Source organism: Hippocampus guttulatus, chromosome 14 (assembly GCF_054856545.1).
Source record: "Hippocampus guttulatus isolate MCC_2025c chromosome 14, RoL_Hgut_1.0, whole genome shotgun sequence".
Lineage (NCBI taxonomy): Eukaryota > Metazoa > Chordata > Actinopteri > Syngnathiformes > Syngnathidae > Hippocampus > Hippocampus guttulatus.
Window position 1 is genome coordinate 16093887 of NC_141274.1, and position 27699 is coordinate 16121585.

At 42.5% G+C, this 27699-nt stretch overlaps 1 protein-coding gene across 2 annotated transcripts in view; it reads left to right on the plus strand.

Moving 5' to 3' along the window:
* The window catches only part of spsb4a (splA/ryanodine receptor domain and SOCS box containing 4a), a 72001-nt gene that overhangs the window by 33736 nt on the left and 10566 nt on the right, over positions 1–27699 (plus strand). For both annotated transcript variants that reach the window (XM_086130080.1, XM_086130081.1), the window contains exon 2: positions 9573–10563. In XM_086130080.1, the coding sequence (XP_085986206.1) occupies positions 9831–10563 (733 nt within the window). In that variant the 5' untranslated portion in view covers positions 9573–9830. The remainder of the gene's footprint in view (positions 1–9572; positions 10564–27699) is intronic.

Genomic DNA, 27699 nt, shown 5'->3' on the forward strand with positions numbered 1-27699 from the left:
TGAGTGTCAATGTGTGTGCTGTTGCCGCAACGCCTGTTCCACTTTGCATGCAGCAATTTTGGAGAACACCGTGGGGAGTGAGGAAAGTGTGTCAATCGTGAGACGACGTGAGCGTTTGTGTGTGCAGCAGTGCCCTGAGGTGCAATCATGTCAATTATCACGTACCTAATTGTTAAATTCACTACAAGATGTCAGAGTGAAGTAGTTGTTTTATTCATTTCACTGTCCTACTTAAGGCCTGATCTTTTTCTTTTAAATCACCAAATTATTTGAGGCCATGAATGAATTACTTCTTACTCTTCTGCAGCTGCAAAAAACAAAGAAAAGAAAAAAGAATGAATTCTTCAATCTTAAAGTTGACCTGAAATGGAATTTGAGTCCTGTCCTTGCCGTGGCAACCGTGGAATACCTACGTTAGTTTTGAAGCATCCTGGTTGCTTGCTGACATCAATGCTTCAGAGTTGTACAAACAATATTGCTCATCGAAACGATCAGTCACTATTTATTTCAAGACGTACTGTTGTAACACAGAGGAGTTCTTTTGAACACACATTTTCGGTGCTTTTTTTTCCAGCCTTGTCTTTGTGGGTTACAATTACACATTTGATTGCTGATGAGTTATCCACCACAGCGGCTTGAAAATAGATTCTGCTTTTATTCTAAGACTAAAACAGACACCCAATAGTTGCTCACCTTAAACCAGTGTTTCTCAATAGTGGGGCGCGAGGCTCCATCAAGGGGGGCGCGTGCTTTTTAAAATTTTTTATTGTCCTAAAATAACATGCAGTTGCACCTCCACTACGTTAGGGGGCAGTGGCGCTCTCATTGGCAGAGTTTGCGCAGGGAGCATTCTAAGGGAGGAAATAAGACGAGGCGTATGTAGGACTTGGCTTCACTATGACTACGGTGGCAGACGAGGAAAGATTGGTGAGCTTACTGTGTCTAAAAATGTTGGTTCCGGACAGCATGAAACTAAAAAAATTAAAGCGCCACTTAAAGACATTACACCCCAATCACGCTGATAAGCTGCTAGAGTTTTTTTTTTCCAGCGAAAACGTGCCGAATATTGCCAACAATCATGCCGCTTTGTGACTGCTACTTCAGTAAACTGAAATGCAGGTCCCGGCTACACATTGAGCAGGAGCCAAGAGTTGCTGTGTCCTGCTTCAAACCTCGCTTCGAAAAGCCATGCATTGCAAAACGTGCTCATTCTAGCCATTAATCCAGACATCATCTTTGATTAAAAAAAAAAAAAAAAGAGCACAAATCATTTTATATATTTTTGTTTTGCGTTTTTTTTTTTTTTTTTAATATTGTGCTCCTGAGATAATGTTGGTGATTAGTTTGAATCCATTATTAGTTATTGATTCAGAGATGAAAGTCCTCCGGATTTCCCCAGAATTCCGGGTTTTTCAAATGTTTATGAAAATCTCTCCGGAGAATTGAGGAAAAATTGCCTCAAATTAATCCAGATATTAGTTGCCAACATTGAACGAAGACGCGTTTGAGTTTGTTGTTTTGCTTTCACGAGCGTAGCCACGTTGAGACACTAACACTTGTAACAGGAAAGAGATTTTCGTCTCTTTATAAACACACTCGCTAAACCCCACTGGAACGAATAAAAGACACCGTGGACAAGACAGTTGTCGTAAAAAGTGTATTTGGACAAAAAAGGGAAACACACAGATTGGCAGAAAAACGTGTCCGTCCGATTTCGAGTGTCGTCTCGGCTAGCTTAGCTTAGCTGTTGTGTGTGACGTCGTTGCGTCGGCGCTGATTGGTTGAAATCAAAAGACGCGCTTGCGTACATGTTCGCGCTGAAGCACGCACAGCAGAGAGCGGCGGACTATCGACTGCTGAGGCTCGCTAAGCTTGAGTGGCGTCGCCACAACGGTAATACCCTCGCCTCGCATTCTCATGGCCTCGCCATATCTCGGAGATTTCGAAATTTCGGCAAGAACGGAAGCCACAAAGGGTGCACGTGTGCACACAAAAGGAAGATTAATCATTGAATGTCGGGTATTTGAAGAGCGTTTTGTGTAAACTAATTCATGCGTGATTGTGTGTGTGCACGTACAGATATATATATATATATATATATATATATATATTTTTTTTTTTTCCCCCCCAGAATTTTCAGAAAAGTCAACTTTCATCTCTGTTGATTTTATGTAATTTTATTTTTCAGTATCGTATGGTTTGACACGGTCAGTCAAAAAATATTTATTGTTAAATTAAGGATTTAATGTAATTTTTGAAATTCAGATGGACTTTAAATCTTTTCTGTTCCAGTTACTAAAGCTATTCTTTGTTGTAAGTTGGTCCGTATTTCTTTCTTTTTTATTCTCTTATACGGATACAGTGTTATGCAAAGGTGTACTTTTACAATTTTATAGACAAATGATCCTATTTATAGTCGTGCGGGGGAAGGGGGTGTGCGAGATGTTTTACTCTTCCTGGGGGGGCATGACAGAAAATAATTGAGAACCACTGCCTTAAACAATATACTGACTGCAAGTTAATCATTAAAAAAAAGAAAGAAAACGACATCTGCAGTGTTATCCACACACACACACACCTACCTCTCTCTCTCTCTCTCTCTCTCTCTTTATATATATATATCTATATAGATATAAAATACATTATATATATACACAGTATATATATCTATATCTATCTCTCTCTCTCTCTCTCTCTCTATATATATATAGATAGATAGATATATATAATGTATACACACACACGCACACACACACATTACACTACATCTTTATTTATCTAGCGCTTTCACAACAACTGCAGCTGTAACAAAGCGCTTAACAGAACGGTTAACATAAAATAAAAGAATATAATGCAACATAACATAAGGCATAGACAGTCATGCAATCGTAACCACTCGTCATACGCCTTGTTGTTGAAAGCAGATCTATATGAAAGTGTCCTTTTCACCATTGGATCAGAGACGTCATGCTCAAAACGTGCATGGCATGTCTGCTACAAGCTAAGTTTGAAAGTAAACAAGAAACTGACTTGTGCCTGGTACGAGTCGTTGGCTCTCACCCAAAATATATTTTTTGTCCTTCAAGGAGAACATTTCCAATTTGGGAAAAACTTTTTTGCAGGTCAATCTCAGGGACCTGAAGCAAGGGTTTTATCAAACAATAAAAAAAAGACAATATAACAAATGAACAAGTGGTTTCCTTTTTTCTGATCTCATTTTTTTTCTTGAACTCTGTGAAGAGCAGCAACGCGTATTCTCTTGTAATCACTGTAGTGCTAATAGTCTACCATGACACTATCCATTTTTCACACCTCTCAGCAGTGACAAATGCTTGCAGCATCCATGTCAGTGTTCATGGGTTGTCTTGATTTGAGTCCGTGTGATGTATATATTTAGTTTCATTTCCAAGGTAAATGAGAAGAATGGGGCCGTTTTAACGAGGCCATTCCCAGCTCCAGAGAGGACCAGTGAGTGGGAGGATGTTGCGGAGGGAGTGACAGTTTGAGCAAAGGCCATGGAAATTCTTTCAAGTCACTTTTAATCCACATGACATGGATAGAGAAGAATGTTTTATTATTATTATTATTATTTTGTGGCTGCACTGTGCTATGCCGATTTGCATGCAGAGTTTGTGACAAGCCTATCAACGGTTAAAGGGAATTTTCTTGAAAAATCCCTCAATCTGTGAGGTACTTTGTGGTGGTCACAGAGTGTGTGTTTCCGGCATAGAGCTGCATGTGTAACTGGTTGTGTACCTTGCTTCAACAGGCTGCATGCTGAGCGTGCATTGACTGCTGCACGACGGGAGCCGGAATGCTCGGTGTAAGCCCATAGATCATCATTTGGAAGTATTGATAGGCTATAGCTCTTCGCGGATTTTGTGCTACTGTACAATAGTGAGGCAGGGAGATGGACCGATGGGAGTGAAGTGGAGAGGAAAGAAAGTGTAGAAACTCAGTGTGATGGCGATCGCTCTGGAACTGCCTAATAAGTACAATGCGTGAACACCACTTCTTTTCATCAACCAAATGTCCCGGTTCCTGTATTTTGACATGCTGTCAGCAGCCAGACGGCTCAGTTTACGTCTAGCTCCCACATCCTCAGCCACCCAGGGATTCCCTCAGCGGGAATGAATGTCGGCAATGTAGAAAGGATGGCAGTTTGTTTAATCTAGGGGCGTGCAGCTGTTGCCACAAAGAGACCTGACATAAATGTGTGCGCTTGTGGTCGCATGTGAGGTCTGTTTATACTCAGTCTGGCGCCCCGGCGCGTTCCTAGGAGTGGAAACGTGGAAGAAGTGACCACTTTGTGAATCATTTTTCAGACGTCACTGGAATTAGTCCAAGTTGAGCAAACGCAGCATGACGGTGAAGGTTCATGCTAATGAAGTTCAAAGAAAATGTACGAGGCAGTATCCCCATAAAGTGCCGTTGAGATGTTCCCACTCAACTTCATATCCGCTGTAATACCTGTATGTACTGTAGATGTTATGCTGTTGAAATGCAACCCCCCACCCCCCACAAACCCCACAACAAATATGATATTACAACCGGTGCCATCCAGCTGATCGGATCTGTGTGTGTGTGTGTCAGTGTATGTCGATATAGATAGATAGACAGAGGGAATCTGATCGTTTGATCGTTCAAAATGACAGAGCGGACATGTTCCCTTTGACAAGGTCAAACTACACACCTAATATGAGGAAAATTACAGAACATTTGTGTCAATATTTATTCTGCAGCCACCCACTGTTTCAGCTTCCTTTGAAGAAAGACAAAGTGCTGCTTGTTTTTCCTCAAAGCACAGTTACCCCATATTGATCATGAAAATAGAATGTACACGATAAAAAATGACAAATTTTGATGAAATGTCTTGATGTGGATAAAAAAGAAAAATTGATTTCATGTAAGATTATTCTACAAAGCAGAGCAGTGTGTGGGACATGCCATGATCACATACATCCAATGGCAAAACAATTCCACAATTTAGGAAACGATCATTGCACTGCTCTGTAAGTTATTGAACCACACATACATTTTGCAAGACGTGTTACTGGACATTACACAAACTGCGCTGCATATCGTATACATAATATTAAGCACATGCACAGTGACATCTTCATATGAGAAATATAAAATATGAGAAATATTGCTGGGACTCGAAGACTAGCTACAGCCCAGTAAAATGACATTACTCTCGCTTACTGTCTAATAATTTCCTGTATTGCAATTTCTCCTCCAAGTCACTATAAAAAATAAATCACAGACTTCTATATGCGGAGCACTCATATATTTGGCACAAGCAACACAAACTTCATCAACTAACAAAAGTCAGGAACGATCCAGCAGGAGTAGCAACACATATCAACAAAATTGCCCTGATTCTTGTCCTCACATCAGACATCATTACCTGGTCAGTTGTTCTTCATAGGGCTCAGTCATCTCGGTACCGAGAGAAAAACACGCAATGTCCACTCGACCTGTCTCACGTGATCGAATGAATGACAGAGAGGTCGAGAACCAAGCGTGAGGTTGGCGGCAGAAGAAAGGAGAGATGTGGTGAAATGGGGGGGAAAAAAAGGTAACAAAAGTAAACAACAGATGGCGAAAAGCATGTTGCTAAGAGATGCAGACGCGATGCCGACGTCGCGGGGGTGGGGCTTGGGCATGTCCTGTGCATTGACAACCGTGTTGACATGGGGATGGAGGTCAAATGGGACCTTGATGACAGCCTGTGATGCCGAAATGTCAGCCACACACACCAAGTTGCTTTACTTTGGCAGTGCTGAATGTTGCATGCAGCGACCGCCTTTAACCCGTCTGACACACACACACACACACACTCTCACCCTCACTCAGAGGCAGCTGTCTGCCTTTCCCAGCACTGAACTCGCTCATGCTGGGGGTGTCGAGGGTTTGGGCGCATGTTTTGGCTACCCGTTGCCATGACCTAATTTACAACGAAAGAGAAAGAGCTTGAGTGAGAAATGCCGAGGGAGTAAGAATGAGAGGCGTGTTGGCCCATGCATTAGTCATGTCAGATGCATATTTGGTCCATTGATTTCCATTCAGATGGTTTCGGGCTCAATTCCTTATCTTGTGAAAGAGCCTTGGTCGACGCTCCTCTCGAAAGCTTCGAAAAGTGAGGCCAGGTCCAATTTTGTTTAACCCTCCTGTTGTCCTCATTTCCTGTACACACCCTGTGTCCTCCGGGTCAAAATGACCCATCTTCACTAAACCCCCCAAATAAGCAGCTAAATTGAATTTTAAACACCAAATTTCATATTACTTGAAGAAACAACTTGTCCTTCACCACATCATGTGTGATATACTGTAGTTCTCCCTCTTCACTTGGATTTCTATAGCTTAAGAAAAGGAAAAAAATGTGCGAAAATGAGTTATGGTTGCATTTGTATTCATTCCAATGACTAAAGTTTCTTTCTTTTTTTTCCTCCAGTAAACTAGTTAGGACAATACAAGACAAAAATATGAAAAATAAGATAACCCATTCAACTAATTATCACATGTAGCGCAGTATGCAAGTGCACAGCCTTTGCAGATATATTTCTTTCACCTATAGCACACAGTATGTGTTTTACAGTCCTTCTTTTGAGGGCAGAACTGGCATTTCTTCTTCTTACTTGCCCTTGCTGGGGAAGTGGCTGTGGAAGGTGGATCATCAGGTTTCTCAGGAGCTCCTGTACATTTTGTTCTGCATGCCTGCCTTGTTGGTTGTATGCTGCTGAGGACCATGTTATTTTGCCATTTTTTGAAAGGAAAGTCTCTCTTTCAGCTTCAGGGATTTCTTCTTGTTCTGAAGACGATTCATCATACTCTGGGTTATATTCCTCCCCATCTTCTTCTGATACATCCTCTACTTTCTCTTCTGAATCAGTTGTCTTGCTGGACAGCAGAAAAAATCAGCTCTAGAGCCTCTTCAATGTCATAACGCACACTCATGGCGTCAGCACAGAGAGCATTCAGAGTCCTGTCATCTGTAGCACCTTTATAACCCCTTGAAATCCACAAAAAGGTTCTGCCATCTACGAGAACACCCCCTATCTTGTCTTGTTTATGTCTGCTACTGTCTTGTTCACGTGTTCTACTAATTGATCCTGAGACACAACTAAAACATTGAAACATTCTATGGTGTGTAAATAACTTTGTGACCTTGATTTCAACCCTATTTGCCTCATGGGTCATTTTGACCCGAAGACCACCTTTGTACTTTTTTTGTACAGCTTCCATGGAAATGTGAATAAAAACAACATTTCAATTTTTCTGCAGTTGGGGCCAACTTAGGAAAAGTCATAAAATTTCAACTTAAAAAAATATCATTTAGGGGGTTTTTGTGGCGTTTTTAACACAGTGACGGGTCATTTTGACCCGAGGACAACAGGAGGGTTAAGACTGAAAACATTTGGGTTCATCAGAAGTAGAGACATTCAGCAAATAGATGGCATGCAATGCTGACAGAACTACACCCATGTCAATCCTCTCAAATGGCCATTACGATGAAATTTCTGTGAGCATGTTTCTAAGGTTTAGCGTGCATTATTAGTGTGTTGCTCTCAATACGTGGTTGTTTTTTCCATTATACCTACCGTATTTTCACGACCATTCGACGCACCGTATGGTTGGGCGCAGTCTCATTAATGGGTGCTATTTCTGTATTTTACACATAGACAAAACGCACTGTATTATTGGGCGCAATTTTAAAGTGGTAAAACATACGCCAGCTTAAACATACGGCATGCATGCGTGCACGCTAAAGACACGTTAGCTTGTAGCATACGGTAGCATGCCAAGACATACAGATACAAGCTAAAAACACGTTTTTAAAAAGGCAACGGAAAACTGAGTTCCGTTGTATTTTATTTAGCCATTGTACAATGTACTCACATTTTTCGATCAATCATCACCCAGAAATCCATCAAAGTCCTCATCCTCTGTATCAGAATTGAACAATTGTGCAAGTACCGCTAATCCATCAAAAACGCCGTGTTCCCTCTCGTTGTCAGTCACTCTCATTGCCATGTGGCTCCACAGAAATGATGCCGGCTTTGCCAAAAACACGAACAACAGTGCAAGCAGACACGTTCGTCCAAGCAGCCACAATCCATTCGCACATTGTGGCGTAACTCGCCCGGCGCTGCCTCTCACTCTTTGTAAAGTTGTGTTTGCCATCGATCAATCATTGTTCCCATGCCGTTCGCAACTTTACTTTGAACGCCCGGTTGATGCCGATGTCCAGCGGTTGGCGTTCTTTAGTTAAGCCTCCGGGAATAACGGCAAACTCGGAGTTCATTTGCTTGACTTGGTTTTTCACCACTGCTGTGAGATGGGCGCGCATGCCAAAAGCATAACCGATGGCTTGAAGTTTGAACTGAGCTTCGTAGGCGTGTCTCTTTGTAGAATTTATTTTCGGGGGTTCTTAGAAACCAAAACCGAAGTTGTTTTGCAACAATGCACATAGCCACACTCTATACAGGTGTTGGTACCTGCTTTTAGCGTCCACTTACACGCCCACCCTTCACTGATTGGCCGACTTCTTCCCCGCATGCCTGTCACTCACGTCTGCCTTTTCGCTCTCTTTCTCTCCATATATGTATATATATATACACGCCCACCCTTCACTGATTGGCCGACTTCTTTGCCGCATGCCTGTCCACAGTCACTTCCGCCTTTTCTCTATATAAACAGCGTGTCGGCTGTCAGTCAGGTTTTGGAACTCAGCGCATAGACAAGACGCTCCGCATCATAAGGCGTCCTGTCCATTTTGGAGACAATTTTAGACTTTTAATGGCGCCTTATAGTCGTGAAAATACGGTACTTTGCACATTTACCTGCTTTCATTGACTGAGAAAAGTACAATTTTGTTATTCACTGCATTAATAAGGTCTATTTGTCTGTTCAGTGCAGTACAGGCAACATAGCGCTTTTACTAACTCGTGCGTATTGTACAGTAGAGTGCTATACTCACCTGTTGTCCCAGCGACATCTTCCAACTCTTCCAGACAGATCTCAAGGCGTTCCCAGGTTAGCCGGGAGACATAGTCTCTCCAGCGTGTCCTGGGTTGCCCTCGGGGCGCCCTGCCGATAGGCCATGCCCAAAACACCTCACCAGGAAGGCCTCCATGAGGCCTCCTTATCAGATGCCCGAGCCACCTCACTTGGCTACTCTCAATGTGGACAAGTAGCAGCTCAATTCTTCGACCCTCCCGGCAGTTCAAGGGAGGATGGAGAGATTGAAGAAGTGATTAATATATGGTTGCAGTTAAGCTGATCTTTTTCATCCATTTTCTCTTGCGCATATCCTATTTAGGGTTGTGAGGAGCCAGAACATATCCCAGATGACTTTGAGCAAAATCCAGAGGACACTCTGGACTGGTCACTCATTGGGTGTGGTGATATTTGGCTTTGATACTGTACCGTTAGAGGCTTCGAAATGAGCACCCTTTATTCTTGGTCGATGTGTGCAATAGTGTTGCTGTACTTGTTGGTTTCTTGAAAACTAAAAAATAATTGGATGCCTTTTCTAAACGTGCCTCCTTTTTGTTCTCTGTCAACAGGGTTGGCAGCAGCAACTGTGTTCTCCCAAAGACATTTGGGGCATGAGAGCTGATCGCAGTCATCTTTTGTTCGTAACTTGCTCCTCCTCCTCCTCATCCTCCTCATCCATCTCCCTCTACTGCACCTCAGTGGGGACCTGTCACTTCAGCTCCACCGCATTGATGAGGTAACGTTACGCCGTGCTCAGGGTAGCACCCACCTGCACAAAAGCCACCCTCCCCATTACCCCCACCCCCACCCCCCGTTCCGTTGTGGCCATGGGCCAGAAGATCTCAGGTGGCATCAAATCTGTGGACGGCCGTGGGGAAAGCGGCGGTTCCCCATCCTACCGGCCCTCGGCTCATGGCACGCAGCACCCAGAGCTGAGGGGCCCTGATTTCTCCAAACCTCCCAGGCTGGATCTCCTTCTGGACATGCCGTGCGCCAGCCTGGAGACCCAACTTCGTCACGCGTGGAACACAGATGACCGTTCGCTGAATATTTTCATCAAAGAGGAGGATAAGTTAACTTTTCACCGCCACCCGGTCGCTCAGAGCACGGACTGCATCCGGGGTCGAATCGGCTACACGAGGGGACTCCATGTCTGGAGGATTCACTGGCCCTGCCGGCAGCGCGGCACCCACGCAGTGGTTGGGGTAGCCACCTCTGAGGCGCCCCTACATTCCGTCGGTTACACTGCTTTGGTGGGGTCAGACTGCGAGTCTTGGGGCTGGGATCTGGGACGCAACCGCCTCTACCATGACAGCAAAAACAGGGCCCACAGCTCATTGCCGTCTTACCCTTCTTTCCTGGAGCCGGAGGAGGCGTTCACACTGCCGGACTCCCTGCTGGTCATTCTAGACATGGACGAAGGTACGCTGAGTTTCATGGTGGAGGGACAGTATTTAGGAGTGGCCTTCCGAGGATTGAAGGGCAAGAAACTACATCCCATCGTCAGCGCTGTGTGGGGCCATTGTGAGATATCCATGAAGTACATCAATGGACTTGATCGTAAGTAGGCAACTCACCTCAAACATAACACTGGTCAGCACTTTTTTACCAAATGTAAACTTTTCTTGATGCAATTTTTGCACTGATTACAAAACTGCCATTGTTTTTTTTCTCTAGCACAATAAATTTTCATCATAAGAATAATAACCAGAAATGGGCGAGTACCAATACCAGGTATTGGTATCAGGCCAATGGGTAGACTTATTTTAAGATATCAAGGTACTTGGGGAGGCTGCTGATCCCAGTCACCAATACTTAGGGCAAAAACAGAAAAATACTCCTCCTCAGCAGGAGTTGGTGCTATACTGCGGCAATTTGACAGATCGGCCAATCATCATCTGCTTCAGGAACAAACGTCTTTGTTCACAATTTTCTGTCGTTATTGATCAACCATCCATTATCTGATTCACTTAACCCAGGGGTCGGCAACCCAAAATGTTAAAAGAGCCATATAGGACAAAAAAAAAACAAAAATGTATGGAGCCGCAAAAAAATAAAAGCTTTCTATAAAACTTGCAATGAAGGAAACACATGTTGTATGTATGAAGGAGACTGGAGTGTCTCAGAATTGTTTGTTATTCATTCCTTTGTTGTGTGTTCATAGAATTTATTTTGTAATTTCCTCGCTTGATTTTTTTTTGTTTTGGTGCATTAATTTCACTTTTCTTCGTGTCAACGTAGTGATAATTAATTTCCGAGAGGCTGTCTTTGAACGCCTCTCGAGTCGAACGAGAAGAGAGAAGTCGGACGCAGACGTGTCTGTGTTTGTCGAGGATGTTAAAAGCATAAATAAAGTGTACGTTTAAAAAAAAAACCAACACCACAGCTCTCCTTTTTCGGAGCTGCAACATGTATATATCTATTTGAGCTATATTAGCCTACTATCAAAATCTTTTTCCATTTTCAAACATTTTTTATAAAGCTCCAGGGAGCCACTAGATGTCGCCCAAAGAGCCGCAAGCGGCTCTGGAGCCGCGTGTTGCCGACCCCCGACTTGACCTCACAAGGGTCGTGGGTGTGCCACGACAGCCTATCCCAGCTGTCATTGGGTAATAGGCGGGGTACACCTTGAACTGGTTGCCAACCAATTACAGGGCACACATAGACGAACAACCATTTGCGCTTGCAGGCACACCGCTGGACAATTCAGAGTGTTCAATGCATGTGCTTTGAATGTGGGAGGAAACTGGAGTACCCGGAGAAAACCCACGCAGGCACAGGGAGAACATGCAAACCCCACACAGGAAGTGTGCATTTCAATCACGTGAAGCACCACTGCCACCTACTGGTCATGGGTTCACACCCATGACGCCTGCTCCGTGAGGCGGATGTGTGAACCGTCTTAATGTCATTTCGTTTAAAAAAAATGTTATGTATCACAACTACTTGAGGTATCGATAACTGTGTTGGTGAATACTCAAAATACTTGTACTGTTAAAAAAGTGATCTTGAATATTCGAAAAAATTAAAGTTAGTCATATATTCAGTAAGATTCATGAATTAAGGGTTAGGTTCAGGTGGCATATTTCGGAAACGTCATAGCTATAAATTACAATGCATGGTAAAGTTTGCATTGCTTTTTACACTCAAAGTGAAAGACAAAGAATTGGAAAAATCTCCAAAATCTCAGGTGCAAAAAAAATAATAATTCGGACATTTTTTAAATCAGCGTAAAAAATACTCTTAGGGACACGAAGCCATGTATGTTTAAAAAAAAAAATTGCGGCTGGCTAGTGAGCCGCAATGAATTGTTCCATCTCTGGATAATTTTGAAAATGCAGCTCACATTTGAAATAACTACAGAAGAAATCTAGCCTCGTTTTAAGACCATACACAACACATTTGACTGTGGAGAACCCACTCGGCTCCAAAGGGCTTCATTTGCTATTGACACTCTTTTACTTGGTAGAACCGAGTTCTTCCAGATACTACAAGATACCATTCCTAGCACCTGGTCGGCCGTTAATTTCAAGGGAGCCGAGTCACTCCGATACGGGTAACATACACTCAACCACTTTTGGTCTCCGGTGCTTGGGCAAACATGTCATTCGAACATGTGAAGACATTGACTACTCACAAAATGTTATTGATATCGAGCTTTTGTATCCATTTCAGGACGAGCCTAAAATGCACTACAACCTTTATGGGTGAACTTTGACCGTCTCTGAATCGACATTTGGAAGAAACGTGTTAAAATGTGCTATTTTGGTTTAGTTTCCTACTGTGTTTTTGTCTCGACGGTCTGTACTGTGTACACCTCTTTGTTTTATGAAAGAAGTTACTTCGTTGCCATTGTTGGTGAATCATGAATTAAATGGCCCATTAACTTCAAGAGATGGCTTAAAATGAAGTATATTCTGAAATGTGTGGGTTTTCTCCGGGTGCTCAGGTTTCCTCCCACGTTCCAAAAACATGCATGGCAGGCTGATTGAACACTCTAAATTGTCCCTAGGTGTGAGTGTGAGCGTGCATGGTTGTTCGTCTCTGCGTGCCCTGCGATTGGCTGGCAACTGGTTCAGGGTGTCCCCCGCCTTCTGCCCGAAGACGGCTGGGATAGGCTCCAGCACCCCCCGCGACCCTAGTGAGGATTAAGCGGTTCGGAAAATGGATGGATGGATGAATCAGTTCCATCTGTATTTTCCCTTTGATTTCCAATCCAAAAAAAAACGAATGTCTGCTTTCGTGGGAGCCCATGGAATGTTCTCGAAACAATGTCTGCCTGTTTCCTAGCTGGAAAAAAAAAGATAAGGGGCCATGTCGAACTGCCTTCCCAACCTAAGCCTTAATGTTTTGGTGAAACTGCAGCTGGCCAACTGAAACATGAGTCAGATCCAAAACACAATGCAGCGTCATACTTGAATGTTCCATCTTTCTGATAAAGACTTGGCCAGCTGCTGTGTTAGCACCTGCGTTAGCTAGCTTGACTCGAGCGAATCTCCTGCACTACAGGCGGCATTGAAATGGAGATGTTTTTGTTTTTTTGAGAACCATCTGCTGGATTTCAGAGGAAATCGGTGCAATGGGCCTCCTAGGCGAGAGTGCAATGTTGTACTGTAGGAGACGTATGAAGGGTGAAAGTAGGGAGAGAAGTGACAAGTTGAACGGCTCAACCTGACAGGTGTGAATAAGGTGCAAAGTACTGTGTGAAGATATGGGCCAGTGTCAGATAATCTTAAGCAAACATATTGCCGTTTCCACGCTATCATTGCTGCCCGAAAATGTTTGGTTTAAAAATGTTTTGGTAAGTAGCAGCATATATAATATTAGGTACCTTCGTAAATGTAAAAACAAACTAAACAACTCCAGTTTTATACAATAAAATAAAAATGTAGCACAACCATAGAAGTACTTATTTCTCCGCCAAAAATGAGTCGCTACTTTCGGTGTTGTTTTCTTCTTTGTGAAGTTTGGAAACAGCTGTTGTTAGCCATGCTAGTAAGCCATGTTATCTACCTCGGTAGCAAGTCTAGAATGGCCAATTGTCTGTGCCCATTATAAAAAAAAAAGTTGTGTTCACGCTTCAGGCTTCCATCCATCCATTTCCATGCCTCATTAGGGTCACAGTCAACTGGAGCCTATAACAGCTGACTTGGGGCCAGAGGCAGGGGAATTTTTACTGTTCTGACTTCCCAAAATCAAGCTGGGCATAGCAAAAATCAAATTAGTGGTTGGCAATTGGAACAGGTCAGTAGAGACAAACACACTCAGTTTATTCGATAAGGAATGAAGAATTCAACACTTTTTGGGGTGGGGGGGTTGTACCATAGCAAGAAACCACAGTCCATCCTCAAGCCCCACAAAAAGATTTGAAACCGATCACATTCAGCATGTTGACAATTGTCAATTTGTTTATTTGCAGCAACAGAGTTTGTGGCATTGCTGTGTTTGCATGGGATATTTGCACTTGTTTCCCCATGCCTTTCAAAAACTCCACACCACATTTTTCAGTTTGCTTCCCTCCAATCTGTTGCCAGCAACCAGCCAAATCATGCCAGGCATTCTAGCTTGGTCACCAACTGTCTCGTGGCAGATTTGTGTTCTCTTAATTAATATTGGACTGTTAAAATGGAAACGCTGGTGACAGTTGCACCGAACTAACGTGTGACGTCCATTTGGGGTCTCCATTGTTGTTGGAGAATGAGCTTAATAAGATTTAAGATATCCTTTATTTGTCCCACACTGGGGAAATTTACAGCCTCCAGCAGCAAGAATGTAGGCAGAAAGAAGAAAGAAGAAAAAATAATAGAATAAAATAAAATAATAGACGGACGGGTAGGAAGGAAATGAGCGATCAGCCGAAGGAAGCAGTCACAGGATGAAGGCTCTAAAAATGGCCTCAGGGGCTTCTGTTTGAGAGGAAAGAGCATCGACTCCTAAATGCACGCGTGCTTGATCAAAGCTGAGCGAAATTGGCACTCGCACACTCACACACAAAAAAGCAATTTCTCACATAAATGCAACATACTCACCAGTGGCTTCATTAAAAGAAAAATACTTGTTATGGCCAGATCAGATCATTGAGAGATAGTCCCATCACATGAAAAATATTTCCCCACAAATATTCACCGTTAATTTTCACTGATAATTGATTGAGGAAATTGAAATGCTCCATCCTGATTGTTTTCCAAACTAAATCCATCAGATTTAATGTGCGAATAAACAAGCTAGGACAAGTAACTGCAGGGTGATTATTTCTCTTTGTTCTATGAAAAATGTTCCATATTTGGCCTATTGACAAAAAATAGAAACAACTGAGCCAAAGTGACACTAGTGTGATTTCTCAGCGTGACTTATTCTTCTGTCTGTCAGTCGGTCGGTTGGACTCAATGGAAGCATTTGTCATGTATGCAAGGGGAAAAACAACGCGCTGTTACTGAGACTGAAACAGTCGTCAGGCAGACTGTGTTCAACTCATATTCAAGAATTTACTGCCATAATCAGGAATCGCTTAACATGTGTGGCCATTAGTGGTTGGAACACACCCAGCGCTGACAATGTTTTGAGACAGCAGTCGCTATTTAGTTAGGCTTTTGAACTGGGAGGGGTTGTTGGAGTGATGCGTGCCCTCGGACGTCTCGCCTTATGTGTGGTTGATACCTTAATAATAAGACACATTTTTGCGGGCTAAAACAAGAATTTCACTGATTGATGTATATGTGAGTTCAGAGCAGGACAAAGAAATTGAAAGCGAGTTAGTTGCTCCAAGTCAATTTGCTGAGTTGAACTGACATCTTCAAGTTGGGGTTCAATAAAAGGTCTTTTAAATTCTTATTTCTTTGTTGGGAAGTGCGAGCTGAAGTGTGAGAGCTAAATGTCACAAAAGTAAAACTCAACACATTTAGGTAAATTATTTTATCTGAGCTTGATCCCTGTGAAATTTTGGCTACGTCCACTTTTTTGTGGGGGTGGGGTGTAGTCTGCCATTTGTGCACTGCAAGGGTTTGAATACGTTGAATTGTTTTTAAAGCTTGTTTTTATCTGGTCTTGCTATTGCAAATTTGTACCTATCATGGGTGGATCTGGATCTCCGCGATAAACGGGGGTTCACTGTCATTGTTTTTGGCAGCCGACAACCAGAAATTTGGATTTACTTTTACTTATAGTGTTTGTATACTAAAGTTAATTAAAGTTTGAGTCATAATTTAGTGACCTGATTGTATTTTAGTTTTAGTCCAATTTTAGGAAATGAAAACAGAGCAATTGTAGTCAACAAAATTAATAATTTCATGAATAATTTCATGTAGTCAGTCATCTTAATCAATAATGATTATAGTCAGTGTTTTCGTTCAGCATACATTAAAACGTCACTGTGGTTTTTCATTGGTCTTTTATTTGAGAGAATAAAATTGACGAAATAGTCAATTAATTTAGTTATCGTATCAATTAATGACTTTTTTTTCATTTTTGTTTGAAAAAAAGAAAAATTGTGATGAAGTGAATGACAAAAGTTTTTAGTCAATTAAATTAACACTGCTGTGACTTGCTTTTGCAAAACACTCTTTGGTGGCTTCTGTCTGCGTTTTCTGCTGCTCTGCTGTCATGTTGGAACAGCCGTCTCGTATGTCAACTTTGTGCTTGTCTTCTCATCTTTCATGCGGCCTCGAGTTATCCATTAATTCATCTGCACTCTCAGATAAGTCACATTTTCCTTTTTTATTTCCAGACTCGCCTCCGGGCACCACACCCAAGCGGCAAGAGTAGCCGGCCGGCTGCTGCTCGGCCGGCATTGCGGCACAGCAGCCAGCCGGACCTCGCGCCGCAGCAAATGTCAGAGATTTGTGGCTCTGACAAAGTACTTCGAGAGTCCAACCCTTTTGTCCTGCCGTGCTACCTGCACTCTCAGCTTTTATTTTCAATTTCATGGTGCTGCAGCTTTAAAGGAGAATGGATTGTGACAAAGTCTATCTAAACTTTAGATTCATAGAGCTACACTTATTTGCACAGGGAGAAAGTTGGGAATGAAGACACGCATCCTACACCGCCAAAACGAAGATTTGCAACGTGTGCAAGAAAAGTTTCACCTTCTGAAGTGCTAGGCACTTAGCAGCTTGATGTCATCTGCTTATGTGTACACGAAGGTAATGGTGTGCTGCTGCTAGGCAACTCAAAGTGAGGCAAGTGGCACCAAAGTGACAAGGGGAGAGCTCCTGATCTCCTTTTTACTCAACTTTTGGTGCATGGTGGAATACAAAGAAACCTGCAGTAGTTCTGCATTTCGCAACAGAACTTGGTGGGTCAGTCACCCGTCTCATAATGCTGAAATGGATCAACGAATTGCACCGCCTGACGCGGAAGGCTTTTTTGGTCACCCACAAACATGGTATAAGGTGGATATAATATAAAAGGTCTACACAACCCTATTTAGATGCCAGGTTTTTGTGATATGAAAAATGAGTTACACCCGCCACCATTTAAAGTGTCTCTGATTCACCTCAGATAAAGTTCAGCCGTTCAAGTTGGCTTTTTCTTACATTTTATTTTTTTAAGTTTGCTTTCCCACAGAAGCCTGAAGGTTTTGTGCGAATGCTGACTGGTATTTTGAGCAACCGTTTAAAATTCCGTCCTCTTCCTCCTGTCAGGAAAAAAAAAAAAACAGCCCATGATGTGACACATACAAAACAGCTAATACTTGCCATAAATTGCAGTCGACCGGTTTCCCTTGACCGTTTTCCTTCTCATCTTTTTTTAACAATTTTGGTGGGACGTTTAATTCTTGGAGAAGCCATATTCGTTCCATGGCTTCACTGTGTCCTGTGGAACACATGCTATTCTATTCTTACGTCTCATTCTCCTGACCGATACTTTTGAACAAGCAGATTCCTTTTATGCCGTGGACGCTCTCTGCGCACCAAGGCTTGTGACTACAGTGACACTCCTCTACAATGAAACCTACATGGGCGAAAATACCCCCTCGTGTGAAAAAATCTTCATGCATTAACACTATGCCCACTTTCCTGCCCCCCCCCCCCCCTACGACGAAAAAAACCCCTGTTGCGTTATACGAAATATTTTTCTCTGCTCTTGCCTTGCGATTGCCTTGCGATTTTCCGAGGCAAAGCCAAGGCCAAGGACTTGAGAAATTTTCTGAGGCCAAGGCCAAGGACCAAGGACTGATTTTGAAGCTGAGGCCTAGCCGAGGACATGTACAAAACAATGCTATCATACCACTTGGCAGGTCTTCATGATTTGCAACACCCCTCCATCATAACCCCTTGCACTCCCTCACGCTTGAATGAAGTGTTTTTATTCAAAGAGTAGAACAGTCAGGGTATGTGTTATTTATACTGAGAAAAAAAATAAAAGCATATGATATACATTTATGAATTAATGTTTAAGTGCAGTCGTTTCTTAATATGAAGTAAATCAACACTCAACAGGCATGACATGGCACGGAAGACAAGTTGAGAAATGACTTTGCATAGAAGTCAATCACTGAGTGCAGAAAAAGCGGTAATCTCTCAGTGATAATTTTACAGTTTACCGGCAGCGAGTCCCAGGGACTCGCTGATCAGAAAAGTATGAGTCCCATTATGCATTGAGAGAGTCCCAAATTTCGAAATCTGAAACGGTCTACTTATTCAATTGCATATGATAATAATACAAACAACACAGGGATGGCAATTTTCCACGGCGGAAATCCGCCGTTTTATTTCTTAAATTGATCATTTTTGTGAATCGTCTAAATCCGTTGAGAAAATTTTAGGGGGGGTCAGGTACCTTATCGTCGAGTTTTCACGAGCTCTCCCGATTAGTCTTTCCATCTTCCGATTGTAAACAGCCCTGCGATTGGACGTGTATGATGTCTTACTTGTTGTGATTGGTCGCAATATCGGCAAATGCAAATCACAACCAATCTGTGTTCGCCTTCCTAAACCCCTTTCTCGCAAATGCCGAATGTTATCGAGACTCGCGACGAAGCTAAAGTGCGTCAGATAGATGCGGATCTGAAAAACACATTTCGATGGGACTGGTTGGATAGAAACCTGACGGTGTCCCCAGTAGGGAACAGTAAAGAGGAACCATTGTGCTTTTGTCGGATTTCGTGAAAAAGCTCGATGTCGCCGGTAAAGCTCTGTGTACAGTGTGTGACGATGTCATTCTATACGGATCGAGAGGATGGAAAGCTTTACAGAGTCACGCAACCTTGCTAAAAAGCTTAAATGAAGAGAAAATAAAGTATTCTACCTCATGAAATTGTATATTGTTGTATATACTGTAAATAGACATCCACTTTATAGAATAAAATACTGTACATTCATAACCCATATATAGTAAACAGTGTGGGACTTCACTATCACTGTATGAGGTAAGAATCAACAGCTTTTTATCACACACATCAATTTGACGAAAGAATTGAACACACGTCATCATTAGTTCTACCAACAGTTAACATTAGCATGACTACACCATGTGACGAATGTTTTATTCATAAAGTGACCATGCTACAACCAGTAAATTATAGAATAACCAATACTGTTTCATAATATTTTTCATAGCGATTAGACTACAAATCTAATGACCAACTTGCCTCGTAATCGTGCCTCTCGTCGTATCTCGCTCTCGTGTTTTGTGCATACATCCGGGGTGAGTTTAGTGATACATCCTTTGGACGATTCAAATGAAAAATCAGACTGGCATTCCCATTTCTTAAATGTCGTAATTAGTAGACCTTTGTGAGTTTTTTTCGCCGCCATCTCAAACTCTCTAAAAACTTTCATCCGCACGCGCACATAACGTGATCTGTTGCGTCCCCCCCCCGCCCCCCCAACACTGAAAACAAAACAAAAAAGAAGGTAAATTAGAAGAAAGACACTCACACACCACACCACATCACAAACACACATACAGGCGCAGTGAAATTGCGTTGATCACACAGTCAACTCATGTGCGGTGACTTTTATAGTTAAACAATTTTTCGGTACCGTGAAAATGACGCCACGGAAACGACACGCTACCAGTAACGATTGTTACTGTGAAATCCTCAGGCTTGCCATAGTTTTTTTGTTTGTTTGTTTGTTTGTTTGTTTTGACTGAGAAAACTTGCGTCCCAAAACCGCACATTGTTTGGAACTGTGCGTCCCGTGGGTTAATTATGCGTCTAGGACGCGGGACGCAGAGGTAACGAGATGGCTGATCTCTAAACATTCTCTGAGTACTACTATTTTTACCACTACCACTAATACTACATTAATTAATTCAATACCTTCAACTTCACAATAATAATAAATAATTAAATCAACCATGATTTTAAACTATGTATTATCAATATTCATTATTCCAAACATGAGAAAGCATTCAGCAAACATAACTGGAATCGAGCAAAAGGACTCCAAATCCCAACGGCCAAACCCGGAAGTGAAGTGCCGGCATTATTGACTCTAGCTGTAACGCAAATTACTTGGTTCAAACAAACATTCTAGTGCCACCGCACAAACGTGACGACTGTGCGAACATAACTCAATAGACACCACTGTTACAGAAAGGCTTTACACGCTATTTAAACTGCCGATCGCGAACGGAACGAACCGTGATTGAAACTAACTGTGATGCCGCTCTTTACACGTTGCGCTGACTGTCACCTGTCAGTGGCAGCCCCGCCCCTCTTAAAGTGCCAGATAAATTCATCAACATGAGTTTCCCTGGATGGATTTTGTTTGGTTTCTTCATGATTCTTGCGGTCCTCGGGCCCACTCTATACATGTGGACGAAGGATTAGAGGCTCTAATCCCTCGTTGTGTCTGAGGACCGGCAACCCGAGGCCAAGGACTTGACTCCGAGGCCAAGGCCAAGGACCAAGGACCGACCTTCGGTCCTCGAGCCGGTCCTTGGCCTCGATCTCATCACTGGCTCGTACACATACGTTTGTGTGTGTGTGTGTTTACATCTGAGATCAAATTTGCTCCAGTGGAAAAAAACCCTGTTGTGAAAAATTTCTTGCTGCAAACATGATTTCATTGTAGAGGAGTTTCACTGTACAACATTGTCAGGAAAAGCCTGCTAAAACATCTCAACTTTATTTGATCCCCAATATAGAAACACACAAATGTTTATGGCATGTTTTTGTTGAAACGTACTTTAAAATAGTGCTACCAAAGTCCGGTCCTGGAGCACCTGTTCCAGATCACTTGCTAGCTCCAACACACCCGCTTCAAATGATCAAGATTGTTATTAGGCTTGTCAGAGTTTGCTGATAAAATGATCATTTCACCCAGGTGTATTGGGAGAGGGAGACATGCAGGATAGGAGCAGAGTTGCCCACCCCTGTTTTAAAATGCTACACATACTTTTAAAGACATTTAATATATTGAGAGAGACAGAGAGAAATGGATACGATTATACAAACAGTGTGTGTACCATGCAACAGCATTCCATCCGTGGGCTCATATAGCTCAAAAACTTGACCTGATCGAGAAAAACCGAGATTGGTTTTGGATTCCGCACCCGAAAATGAGTGAACTACAGCTGCCAGACCTAACTCAACAAAAATTGTTAGATGCTTGCGTGCAAATGTAATGAATAGAAATAAGTTGGTGCGACATAATCATCGTTCAGAAGCCGAGCAAGCGTCCTTGCTGCTTTGGCATCATGACTGCGAGCCCGAGATGAGGATTAAGCGCCTGTGTCATAAATGAGGAGCGGCTGCAGTTCCCTCAAGGAAATTGCCAATTTGTTCAGGAGTAATAACACGGCTGCGGGACCGTCTCACCGTCACTTCTGCCAAGTCAAAGAAGAACAGAAGGGTGATGACATCTTGAGTGGTGAGCATCGACTAGCTTTTTTTTTTGTTCACATCCAATGAGCTTTCCGCAGCCGAGTGAATGGGATGTTTGCCAAGTTTGGAGATGCTCCGTACAGTGGTACCTCTACTTACGAACGTCTCTTCATATGAAATTTTCAAGTTATGAAACGTCTCAACAGCAAATATTGCCTCTTGATACGAAAGGTAAAAATACAGTATGGGCTGCTAATCGCAGCTCCGAGTTTCCTGGAGGAAAGATACTTAAACCTGCTCTGCGATTGGCTATTACATGGCATCTTCCTGGCATCCCATTGGCTAAGAGAGACCTCTACCATATGTGTCTATGTGTGTAGAAAAAATAAATAGATAGATCTGTGTCTATACGGCATCCTCGTCATTCGCCCCTCAGGCCATGAGGCGTTAGGATAGTTTTACATAAATGTGAACCACCCAGAAAAAAGTGTTCACCAGTCGGGCGATCGCTCACTATGCTGATATTTGCCTTGGACATTTTCGAAGGATTGTTAAAAGCCGACAAAAGCAAACATCCTCGGATCCGTTCTTTACAAAATGCCAGGCAAAAACCACTTCTGAGAGAGAACATGAACTAAAGAGGGCAAAAAACAATGAGGGCGCAGTTAAAAGTTAAATGACCATCATTTTTATTCTTTATTCTTTGTTTTTTACATTATGCAAAACTCTCATTTATTGTGCAATCATCTAATTGTAACATGTATTTGTTGCATATTTTGATGCATTTTTATGCATAAGAAAACATTTATGTCTGAATTTTGGGGGGGCTTGGCATGAATTAGGGCATTTACATGGAAAACGCGTCTCTTCTTACAAGATTTTTGAGTTAAGAAATTTCTTCCAGAACCAATTAATTTCGTAAGTAGAAGTACCGCTGTACTTAGTTACCATCACACATTTTCTGTCAATCAGTTGCTGTGAAGGCTGCACACGACACCTTGAAATGAGGAAGCAGTGAGATGAAATTGATTTGGGTTGTTACGCTTGCAGGAGCATGCATTACTGTATAATGGCGCTGTTTGCAAAGGAAACTTGACACCGTAATCATTTGTTGACGAGTCTCTTTTGTACAGTGTTGGATTCTAAAGTGCAATCAGCGAGTTTTCTTGATCATGATTGACAGAATCCCCTCCAAAAAAAGCTTGTTCACTCGAGCGTGGTTGACCGCAGGTAACCGTGGGTGGTCACGCCTCATCCCTGGTTTGTCCTGTGCAAGTCATAAGTCACAGGTGACCAAATACAGAAGGAACGTTTCCTTGCCAGTTGTTCAATCAGTTGCGATCAGTTTTGGGATCACGTGTGTCTTGCATCACTCGTTTCCTCATTTTGTTTGCCAATCTTGGCGAAAACACAGCAAGCAGTTTGTTTTTCACATTAGTGATGAGTCATCAAAGCTCGGGTCGTAGCACACAAAAGGCTCCCAGTGAATCTGTGTTGCTCTTCAAGTTGCAACAGGAATTCAAGTGCTTTCTTTTAGGGCGACATGATAGGACAGGGAGATGATACTCTCCTCAATGTTGTCAGCGTCATCATTTCATCACATGAAATGAGATTCCAAAGTAATACTGTATGGGCATGGATAAAGGGTTCTCTTTGGCACAGTTGATTGCAGGTGCCAATAAATTTCCAAAGACCTTGCGGGTTAAGCAAAACATGGTGTAAGCGTAGCATTAATATCAAATCAAGCCTAGCATAAGTGGCATTTGCATTTCACTATTCGTACTCGTCTAATGTCTCCCGGTCGTATTTGAACTTATTCTTAACGTTGCGTTGTTATTCTGACTGATCTTCATTAATATCACTAAGCCTCCGTGAAGTTAGTCCTCATTTATTGTCTATTGTTACCATGACAGCAGGACTGATCTTAGACCTGCAGTTAATTAGTCAGGCTTCAGGATCCCCCCCGCCCCCCACCCCACAGACATAGCACCGCTTACTGAGACTGCGCCCAACAACACGGTGCGCCGAATGGTCGTGAAAATACGGTAGTCCTTTATCGGTATCAGACATTACTTCAGCGGCAGCGGGGGGGGGTTGGTTCACAGCCTTGACCAGGTGGGAGAGCCTTATTTTGAAGGTTTCTATCATGCAATTTTTCACCTTTCGCAGGGGGTTTCTGGTCCCCATAAATTACTGTACATGCTTTCTCTCAAAATGAATAAAATATGTCATTTGGTGAAATTTTTTTGAAGGTTACCGTATTTTCACGACCATTCGGCGCAACGTATTGTTGGGCGCAGTCTCAGTAAGGGGTGCTATTTCTGTATTTGACACATACACAAAACGCACTGTATTATTGGGCGCAGCCAGGCATGGTAAAACAAACGCCAGCTTAAACATACGGCATGCTTGCACGCACGCTAAAAACACGTTTTGAAAAAGGCAACGGAAGCAAAACTGAGTTCGGTTGTACTTTATTTAGCCATTTTACAATGTACTCACGTTTTTCTCTTCACCTCTTACACGGTCACCCTTCACTCATTGGCGACTGGTACCTGCTAGGGGCGTGCCTTTAGCGTCCTCTTACACGCCCACCCTTCACTCATTGGCGGACTTCCGCATGCCTGTCGTCACTCACTCCGCCTTTTCTCGATATTAACAACGTGTCGGCCAGAAGCGCTCTCAGTCATGCTTTGGAACTCGGCTCATACACTAGACGCTCCGCATTATAAAGCGTCCTGTCCATTTTGGAGAAAATTTAAGACTTTTAATGGCGCCTTATAGTCGTGAAAATACGGTACCGTAGTTAGTTATTTGCCAGTTGTCTGCTATTAGCAATAAAAAGATGCCCAGTATCCATTCTACAATAATTGAAAATAAATGGAGAAGGATCGCATTTGTTACATGACTTAATGATTTTTATGCTTGTGGATCAGGCTGTCTGGCAGCACGTGGGGGTATTTGGAGTTGTTGCCCTTTTTAGGGAATTTCTGCAAGAGGCAAAATGGCCACCCCATGAGACGGATAACAAGAAGTGGATTTTTCTGCTTCATTTATAATTCACATCAGAATGTCATGTTGAGACCATTCGGGGGTTGCTACAACATATTCAAGAATATTTTGGACTTGACTTCCCCTTGAAGACATTGGTGGGTTGGTGTAAACTATGTTAAGCCAAGTCCATTCTCCCCATTCTTGTTTTGCTCAAATGAACGAATATATTCCACATTTTGTCACATTCTTTCTCCGTGTTGGACAATAAATTGCTCGTCCCCACCAAAAAAACGGTTGAGATGGATTTCTATTTGGATGTGTCCATTCCCCTCCAAAAGTATTGGAACAGTGAGGCTCCTTGAGACAAGAGATGGACATTTCATTGTGTGAGTTTGCGATCCGGTGAAGGATCAGCAGGTTGGATATCTCAGACGCTTGCGGCTTGGTGCCAAGACCTGACCTGCTGCTTGCGCACGTGCCGGAGCTCATGCTGTGAAACTGTGTGTGTGTGTGTGTGTGTGTGTGTGTGTGTGTGTGTGTGTGTGTGTGTGTGTGTGTGTGTGTGTGTGTGTGTGTGTGTGTGTGTGTGTGTGTGTGTGTGTGTGTGTGTGTGTGTGTGTGTGTGCGTGTTTCACGCCTTTTATTCACACTTAACCCAGAGAAGGCACGGAAGCAAAGCCGCACTTTCAACTCTGAACTTCTTGTGAGGTCCTTCGCTCTCTTCCGTCCTCTTCCTTGTTTCACCAGCTGGAACAAATTATGGACACACATAGAGTAGGACACATTTCAACTACAGTACTGTACATACATTATGTGACTATGGCTTGATGTGTAACCGACATGAAAACCAGAGAGCATATTTAATCCTTTCATAAGGAGTGTTTTAAATAATATATACAGTACATAGAGAGAGAGAGCAAGAGCGAGCCTAGAAAATGTCAAATGTTAAATATTCAGTTCAATTTTGCACTGCAAAAAAACATGACAGAAGCTTTTTAATTAATATCACCCAACAGGGTCATTGCCCGGTTCTGGTTGGGCCATCACAACATGGCTGGCCACAACCCAAAAAGGCTGAATGTAGGACCCTGGTGATGAGTTATCCTCCAAGATTGGTGCATTATTTTAAATTTGAACAGTGATAACATTTTTGGGATTTACAATTAGCTGTTCTCAACTGTTGGGTTTTTAATAGCCAGGTAACAAGGTATATGCAATAACAAATACAGAAAGTGGTTTTTTTTGTTTGTTTGTTTGTTTGGTTTTTTTTTTAAACCACAACTACAGCTTTTGCCGTATTTTAAGTCTGACAGTTGATCTGAAAGTACTCGAAGAAGCTTCCATGTCTGAAAGTGAAGTCATTATCAAATCAGAGAAGCTGGTGCCCACACTGACCTTGTGTGAAGGACATTTGATGATCAGTGTCAACTTGTTTGCCCAGCATCTCTTGTCTGTGCTTCCTCTTTTCCTTTTTTTTTTTGCCCTCATCAAAAGTCCTCCACCTTTGCTCTCCTCTCCTTTCCTCCTCCTCTTTCTGCTTGAAGTAAAGAGCACTAGACTTCCAGTAAGGCACAAATGGTCCAGAAAGAGAAAGCTAGCAGGCCAGTGAGCAAACCCAAGCCTTGGCCTTTGTGACAAGCAGCTCTTTTCTTGGAACAGGATTTCTCTGCGTGACAGTAAAACGCTCCCGACAAAATGTGACTCGACACAGAATGGGTGTGCTGTAGCGCTCCAGTCAAAATAAACTTTGACGTAACACCTTATAAATCTGTGAAATATTTAGCAGCCACCATGGAGCTGCATTCTTTTGTACCTTTTGTGTACGAAAGGTGTCATCATTTGCCAACCTTTCTGGATTGCTGAATTCGATAGACTGCACTTAAATGATGGCGGCCAATCCGCTATCACACCTGTCCAAAACCGGAGATCATAACACCTTACCTGATGGAGGTATTATGTGAGACCCCAAAAAAACACAATAGAACATATCATTGAGTCGAGATTTGAAACACGATAAAATCAGCCCCAGTTTGTTGCTTTGGTTTGAGCACACAGGTCATTTTAAGCATAATTCGTGAAGTTCCAATACCATCTGTCCACTCATACTGTAAATAATGGAAAACGTGCCATTTAAAAACAAATGCCAACATTTTTAACCCTTTCATGCACCCTGTAACCTGATAACATGGTAAGCTGTCCACGAAGGAAACCGCTGTACCTGAAAGGGTTAATCACCTGAAATGCGTGAAACAGCCTCATTCGAGAGGCTCGTAAGCCACACTAATGTTTGGACTTCCTGAGTGGAGCGATGCGCGTCTCGCCTGCGGCATCTCGGCAGTGCTGAGTGTGTGTATACATGTCGATGTACTGTATGTGTCAAATTATCGTCGCGCTACCGAAACTGTAAGGCAACGGTGCCCAAACTACGGGCCGGCAGCCATTTGCGTCCCGCCATCCATTTTCAGCAGCCCGCGACATGACAAAAGAAATAAAAATGAAAACAATATTTAACATGGGCCACAAGGTTAGTTAAAAAACCTGAAGGTGGGCAGGGTGAGAAGGGATGGTGTACTGTAGAATTTTTCTATATATTCAGAGATACAAATAAACCATTTATGATTAAAAGAGCGACACAATTTATCGTCAAAACACTGTGGTGAATAAAGATGATTCCATTTTAGAGGCAAAAATAGTTTTGTCTACTTTATGCTCTATGGCTAATTTATGAAGACATCACATGAATGATCCTCAAGGAAGAGAAAAACAGTCACCTCACCACAGTTTTTTTTCCCTGTTTTTGGTTCCGAATGTGAATAAGATAATTCTTTATTAGTCTCGCAATGGTGAAATTCCTAATTCACGGCAGCAAATTTATGAAAGGAAGTAGAAGAACAAAATATACAGTAGGAGATGGGGTGTCTTTAAGTGCA